This window comes from Poecile atricapillus, chromosome 2, assembly GCF_030490865.1.
Source record: "Poecile atricapillus isolate bPoeAtr1 chromosome 2, bPoeAtr1.hap1, whole genome shotgun sequence".
Classification (NCBI taxonomy): Eukaryota; Metazoa; Chordata; class Aves; order Passeriformes; family Paridae; genus Poecile; species Poecile atricapillus.
The window spans coordinates 110,228,414-110,236,252 of record NC_081250.1 but is presented as its reverse complement, the minus strand read 5'-3'; the positions used below and the strand labels follow the sequence as shown (position 1 = coordinate 110,236,252).

Genomic DNA, 7,839 nt, shown 5'->3' with positions numbered 1-7,839 from the left:
ATTTGGTGAGATTTCTTTAAGGTAGTGGTAGGAAGATAAAAAAACTAAATCAAATGTCATCCCACGCATGTTTTTCAGACATCCTTTGCACTTTGATGCAAATCATAATACTTTAAAAAACAATAAAATGTCACTAATTGGGTCAAAATTGTTTTAAAGAAGTAATATTTTATTGACTTGTCTGAAGTTTGCCAGGTTACAAAATGGAAAAAAAACCAAACAACTAATGTAGCAAAAAGTTATGCTTTAGCAGTAGGAAAAACCTTCCTCCTAAAAGCCTATGATAGTTCTATTGGAGGAAAGTGTGAAAAAGACAGTACATGTTTATTCCTGGGGATCAGTGACAACAGCAGTGGTTGAGTAGGAGAAAGGGCTGAGGAGAGCGGCGATGGTGTAGTGGCGGTGACCAGAATCATTAGCAGTGAACACCACCTGGAAAAGAGAAAACCTGTCGTCATGATGAACAGCATACAGCCAAAGCTACCTTATTAAAAACCAAGCAGCAACCTCTCACATCATCTGCAGAGCACTTGGCTAGTTCTGTTCAATGCTTTTACCCTTCTGAAGGGTAATGCTTCCCACTACTTTATGCCTGCCTGTGAGGAACTGAGGTGTTTGTGAGATTTGGACCGAGTTCCACTAAGAGCTGCAGTGAAGCTGGATGGAAATACCAACATCTGAGCCAGGCAAACTGCCTTGTGATGTGGAATAGGAGGGTGAGGGGGAGGTATCTCAAATGACCAGTAAGAAAGACAGGGATGAAATTCCACCCAGGGAATTTAAATACAACCCCTGTGTGACGTGTCCAAAAAAGGCAGGCAGTTGGAGCCCAAAGCTATTTTCTGTACTTCAGTGCCCCCTCCTGTTTTTAACACCACTGGTGATGGGTCAGTTTTTGCATTAAGAACTGAGTGGATAGACTTGCCAGAACAAGGAGACACCCTTGCCCTAAGACAATTCAAATCTCCTCCTCTCCAAATCAGTCCAATGGGACTTAGGACACCCAATTCCCAGGAAAGTATTGTCACCTGGATTAAATTCCAGATTTCTTTAGCCTACGATTTGATTTATTTTCTAAACCATGATGTGCTTTCTATAAGTGGACTAGAGTTGTCTCCTAAGACCAAAGTCTAAGCTGCTGGGACATGAGGACTGTAGGCTTCAGTTACATTGTACACAGTCAGTGACTGAATTCTACCCACTTCCCAGGCTAGCTTGTTCACCTGTAGGCTTATTATGTCGAGGGACAGCTTTTTCAGCCTAGCTGAAACAATCTTAGTCAGGAATTTTTAAGCATCTTCTGAGCTGTAGCCCTTTCCACTTTCAGACATCCAAATGGTTAGGGAACACTTTTGAGGTTTTTTTTTCACCTAAATCACCCAAACTGCACCTCAGACTTTTATGGACCAGGGTCTCAGTCATTTGTTTCAGTCTTCCACAGAGCTCCATGAACTTGTGGTTTGAAATGTTCTACAACACTACCAGTAGCTTTTCCAGACTACTTAAATTCGGGAAACTTAAGTTTAATGACAGATTAAGCCTGAAGAATCTAAACAGATTTTTGGGTGTGCTAAGTAAATGTAGTAGGACAGAGCACACAATAAATCAGTGTAGGACTGAAAGCAAAGGGAGAGACAGGACACTATCGTATTGCCGGCCTGCTTGTGAAATTTGAATATCAATGATACAGTAACTTTTCCTTTCCCACTATAGTTATTTCTTTACTTTTTTATACCTTTTTTTTTTTTTTAATTACACATTTTGGTACTGAACATCATTTAAAAAAACCATGAATTCACCAGAAAGAATAAGTTTTTACCTGTAATTACATGTCATATTAGAATTAATGAATTTTAATTAGGGATTTTCATGTGACTGATATGGGGGAAATACCTCTGATTTAAGTTTATTTCCTATAAAATTAGGGTTTCCTAATCTCTCCATTCCTTTGGCCTCAGTAGAAGCAGTCTCTTTTTCTTGGTACAGTTTTTTTCCTTGTTTGTTTTTATACACACTGTCAACTTTTGACTAATGTAGCTCTTTTCAAGCAAGATTCCCTACTGGTATGAGTGGGTGAATGGGCACAGCTACACTTTGGAAGAGCTGTGTCAGCATTTGCAGGGAAGTTGGCTCCTTCCTGTGGCTTAGCTGGATGTTTACTGCCTTTATTTGTCCAGTGCTGTGTGGCAGTGAACCACTTCCCTGAGTGATGCTGCTCCTTCATTATTAAAGGGCTGTGTTTGCTCTTTCCAGCTGATGCCACTACACAGGCAATGTATACTCGTTATTGAGGATATTTGCCACTACTTACATCAGCATATTCGTGGAATGCAGAAAGCCCGAGCGCCTTCCAGTAAGAGCTGGTTTCAAACTTCACCATGTATTTTCCCTCTACAAACTGTTCTTCTGTTGTGAGCTCATGAACCTCCCCATACTCTGTGGTTTTCCTGTAATGATTAAATATACATATAAATATTTTATACTGTCATTTAGACACGAAACAGAAGCAGTCAGTGTGGAATATTAAATAGCAGAGGTGCCAAATTCTACATTGACCAGTTTTTAATGATTCCTTCCCTCTATGTAGTGTATGTTTCCATACATTGCAGAGTCTGGCCTTGCTACCAACTCACCCATATACATCACAAATCAAGGCTGGCTGGTTTAAAGTCCCTCTTTTAGTATCGTGTTTAAATTGTACCCAAAGTCCTCTGCAACCAAAAGTTACTGTCTTAGGAGAAGGACTATCACGATGAAAGGCAAGATGCCAAATCTCAAAATGAAACTAAGGAGAGAAGAGAAATTTTATTGGAAAATTATTTTGTTCTCTAGTTATTAACACCAAGGCTCTGGAGTTTATACCTTTGCACTGATTTTATGTGACCCTGAGTGGTAATGTCTTGGAAAAGCAATTTAGCATCACAAGATTTTAATAATTTGAGTTACAATGCCTTGGTCAAACAGCAGGGGCCTCTTCCACTGGGTAACGTATAAATGCGCAATAGGAATTCCCAGCTCAGAGTTTATGTGCTCAGCTCATAGCAAAAAACTGTCGATGAAGAAACTCCAGCAGCAAGAAGGAAGTATAGCTGGCACTGCACCCTATTTGTTTGCAAAGGAGGCTTTTCAAACTTTGTATGACAGCTGTTTAAATATTTACATACTTAGCTCTTAAACCACATTTATCTCTTTTCCCTCCTTTCACTTAGTTTTTGATTTTTTAACCTTTTGTGTTTGTTTATTTTTGTTTGTATATGTTTCTGCTGAAAATATTTATTTGATATTTATAGCACTTCATAATCACATGAAGTGTAGTTGAAGGAATAATGAAGAAAGCCTTGACTGGAAGAACTAATGGAACTGTCCTGTCTTATAACAAGAAGTAACTGCCAATGCAGAAAACAAACTTGAGGAGCAGGAGAGGAAGTGGAGAAAGCAGTGGCATGCTGCTTATCTGGGACAGAATCTGTTGTGCTATTGGGCTTTTCTTTCCCAGTCTCTTTCTCCTCCTTCACATTATTTGTAATCTTTGGTTAATGGTGGTAAATAAAAAAGGCTGAATGACAGAGCTTTGCTTAAATTAAGAGATAACAGGATTGAAAATCCCATGGTAATTTTCATTTTTCTTATTTGCTAAGACTGACAAAATCTCATTGGTCCAATACAACTGTAATCAACTGTATCCAGGACAGACCAAACCTGCAGAGAATCAAAGTCCTATTTGAAACAAGTATCCCAGTCAGTTTGTAAAGTGTATGCATCTGTTTTCTTTTAGTTTAATTAGTAATTCCTGGTTTAATCTATATTGCTTTAATAAAAGAAGAAAGAATTCCTTTGTGACTGTTCTTGAAGCTGTGAAACAGAATTACTGAGATCCTACAGAAGAGGTTTACAATCCATGTACTTCTGCTTATAATCTACACAGTCTAGACACAAAGCAATTAAAAGAAAAAAATGGTGTCTGCCTTAAAATCTTTGTTCAGACAAACAAATTAGTTTTAGTTTGTGGAAAATGTGGATGGAGCTGGAATGGTGCTTTCCCTAAGGGGTTAACCATCCAGAACAGCTATGAAACTGGAAACAAGAGCTCACTTGAAAAGGCATGCCCACTACCAGAAGTTAATGGCACTTTCTGTATTTTAGTTATTAAGTGGTAGCCATTCAATGCGACTGGTCTCACAAGTAAACCCTTCAGCATTACTACTGCACAGACAGCCAACAGGACAGTGTGTGATTCAGAGCCTGGAGGGGATTAGCACAAGGCAGAGGATGCTCAGCATGCAGCACTGGTAGCAAAATTCTATGATTGCTTCTGAACAGCAGTTGTATTTCTGCCTGAGCTGGGGACTAAATGTAATGTGGATGTTACATTGGATCTGGATGTGGACTGCCAGCATCTGCTGTAAGATGGACAGTTAAGTCAAAAAGCTGTGCTTTTCCAGTAAAGTTACTACAGTGCCAGCTCATACTGCAATCCTGATCCTCTTTTTTATTATCTGAGCCTTAGTTTTATATTGTGGCCAGGTTAAATCTGCACTGTCTGTACAATGATGTTTATGAACTCTTAGGACACATACTGCATTGAGATAAACTAGGCTTTCAGGTGCAAACTGATGAGGAAGTATCTCAGGAACACAAGCTCTTATTTTAGAGTTTAAAAAAAAAAAAAAAGGAGAGTTGGGGAACCACTTCAAATGCACAGAAGTCTTTTCTTTCATGACTAGTAACCTAGATCACATGAAAACTGTGTTCAGTGACTGCAACTCTTGAACCACATGATAAGACCGAGATTTCCAAAAACTTTTGAGTAGCAAGAAGGTCAAAGCTAGTCATGGGAGGAACTCCAATAGAAAGTAAAAACAAGAAAACAAAATGGTAAAAACATAACTACAACAGACATTTGTACAAAATGTAATTTTCTCCTATGTATCTTCTAGGTACTGTAACTTCAAAATATTATTCACTGAGGGGTATTTACAGTCTGTGTACCCGGACTTCAATTATATTTTCAGCTGTTTTAACACAGGCAGACTCTGGCATCCCCAAAATAATAAAATTGTGATCACATATGAAAACTTGGTTCAGACAACTGTCATCGCCTAAAGTCAATGGTATCACTCAAAGCAGTTTTGGTTATGATGCAAGCAAAGAAAAAGGTCAAAGTCTACCTGCAGTAAAAGTTGTGATTTAATGTTCCTTCTCTACCATCCCCCAGCAAAATGATTCTCACTTGCCTAGGGTTAATCTTCTCAATTTATATTTAAGAAGAAGTGATTAGATTTTCTTGAGTGTCCTAACCTAAAGCGTCAACAGAAGTTGCCAAAGAATTACAGGATTTGTCTCCATGGGTTTGTTGAGAGCAGTGATGCAAACTAGCAACTGTTATTCCCCAGAAGTGAGGGCATTTAATAATGACATTACATTTAACTTATTCTTCTGTAAATTGTATTTTGTATTAAATGTTAAACAGCACTTGATGAAACATTTGAAATAATTTGGTTCCTGAATAATGAAAGGATTGGTCACTAGGGATAAGATGTTATTCCTGTTTATGCTTTCCTTGAAAAAAATGTGTCATTTTTCATGGAATTTCACTGTTTGTTAAAGTATATAAATCCATTTTAGGAGTCATTTATTCCTAAGTTAACACTCAGCACTTGGGAATGGAGTTGTTTGTTTCTCTTTTAATCTTGTAAACTTTCTTGGTACTTTTCAATGGGGAAAAATGTATTTTGTTTTTAATTATATAAAAAGAAACCATTCAGATGGAGAGAAAGTTATGTCTCCTAATAGTTTTCTTCTCTGTTTTTTTTTTTTTTCTGCTCTTCTTGTGTAAATCAAGCTATAAAAAAATCCTAGTAAAAGACAATAAAATGTACAGTTGACTCCTGTCCATTTTTGTGCTTATCATTCTGTGTTTTTCACTCTGTGCTTGTATATTCTGCTGCTACTGGAGACCTTTTGAGTTATTTAAAAATCTGATTCAACAAATTGTTGCAATGAAAGCTAAATGTCTGAATACCTCAGCTATTTGGATTTTAGTAAACTGTGTTCTTCTGTTACTCATGCACCTGTTACAGACTGAAGATATTATTGTCTGACCCTCTGTGATGTGCTAAGGTATTTGTAAGGATGCTAGGTATCTGCTGGTATTGGTCTGTCATTCTAGAAAAAGACATTCAGAGCTAGAGAAATTACCTCAAACAAATGCTGAAATTTTTCCTCTGGGTTGCATTACAATAGGACTCTTTAAAACTTTCTGGTCAAGGAGTTTCTTCCAACCAGCACATTTGGTACATGGCAGAAGATGAATAATGCACTTATTATTTGCATGTGTGCAGACAAAGCTTACAGAGAGGATTTTGTATGTGACTGCCGCAAATAAAGCTCTATAACCATTGCATATGAAGATAGGTTAGTCTGGATTACCTACAAAGTGCTTTTAAATAGGCTTTTTTTTTTTTCTATAGAAAGGAAAGATAATACTGAAGCTAGGAGAAAAAAATAAGTATTAAAACTAGTTCCTTACTAAGATAAGCATCTGAACATATTTTTGCAATTAACATTTCAGTCATGGATAAATTCCACTTAAATCTAATGGATTTTAGATTAGAATTCATATGCTGTGAACACTGATAGTGTGGCACATGTGTCAGGAAACATATTTCTGTTTTGATCAGAGCTCCATTTGGTTAACTCAATTGCTCTCCCAAGGCACCTTGAAAATGGCTCCAGAAGACCACACAACTTACCCAACAGCAAAGTCCTGCCAGCTTCCATCTTCAGCCTGTTTAAAAACTTTAACAGTTACATCAGATGCAGGGCTTCCTCTGACTGCATCCAGCACTTTCACCATAAGAGGGCATTTGGAATCAACAGAGCCATGGGACACCTTGGGGAAAGAAGGAGAATATGTATAGGAACTGTTCACCAAGCCTGCAAAAACCTTCTCCCAGTGAAAAGAAGGATTCTAATTGCAGAATTACCATTCACTGAAAAGTAAATTCTCTGACAAATGCTATTCAAAACATCTATTTCTTAAGCAGAATATCTTAGAGCTTAATACTGATAACTTTTTTACACACACACAGATTGCTTGATCAATATTTAGAGTTGCTCTAAATGGCTCTAGGAAAATGGCATAATGTTATACCTTTATAATGAGATCACAAATATGAAAACAGTAAATTCTTGTAAGTGCAGACAAAGTATGTTAACTAGGGAAACCAACAAAGAAATATATATGACAGCCTAAAGCTGAAAGAATATCCCACTCTTAGGCTTCATTACATTATAAGGAATCATTAGTCATACCTCAAAAATATTTTTCAGTGCTTTAGAGAAGAGCTTGTTTGGCAAAGCTGCCTCTTTATTGAGGATACAGGATGAGTCATGAATAGATAGAAACAAAGGAACGAAAAGGTCCACACCACCTAGATCCCTGACCCTTCCATAATACCTTAAAATAGGTGGGTAAATGGCAAGAAAAGAAAAAAAGTTTTGATAATTCTGAAGATGTCACTACAAAAAACCCCCAGAAATAGCATTCTGGCAAAACCCAATGGTTTCAGAATTTCATGGATGAGAAGGATGCTAGTCATCTAGAAAATCTAGATTATCATTCTTGTCATGATTGAGTTTGAATACAAAGAAACTCACCAGTGGTGCAGCTTCAGAGAAAAATACCAGTCCAGCTAAGAAAACAAAGAGCACAGACTGAAAGGCCATTCTGCTTGCTGTTAGTGAGCCTTGGTGCCAGCAGCCAGGAGCTGAGGGGATTTGGGATTTTATAGCCAATCCAACAACAAAACAGGCTGCTTATTGGGTGCCCATATGACT

At 37.6% G+C, this 7,839-nt stretch overlaps 1 protein-coding gene across 1 annotated transcript; it reads right to left on the bottom strand.

The window, feature by feature from the left end:
• Positions 1-148: 148 nt before the first annotated feature.
• On the bottom strand, positions 149-7,839 carry LOC131576504 (transthyretin). Its single transcript, XM_058833292.1, has 4 exons — positions 7,660-7,839; positions 6,753-6,892; positions 2,312-2,447; positions 149-432 (listed from the first exon to the last, which is right to left on the bottom strand). The coding sequence occupies exons 1-4, from the start codon at positions 7,726-7,728 to the stop codon at positions 325-327; spliced, it is 453 nt and encodes a 150-aa protein (XP_058689275.1). The 5' UTR covers positions 7,729-7,839; the 3' UTR covers positions 149-324.

Bases quoted from the DNA above. Each gene is read 5' to 3' on its own strand.
- LOC131576504 (XM_058833292.1), bottom strand. From the start codon at position 7,728: ATGGCCTTTCAGTCTGTGCTCTTTGTTTTCTTAGCTGGACTGGTATTT. The intron at 2,448-6,752 runs GTAAGTTGTGTG...TAATCATTACAG, and splicing joins TGGCAGGACTTTGCTGTTGG to GAAAACCACAGAGTATGGGG. The intron at 433-2,311 runs GTAAGTAGTGGC...TCTCTTTTCCAG, and splicing joins CATTCCACGAATATGCTGAT to GTGGTGTTCACTGCTAATGA.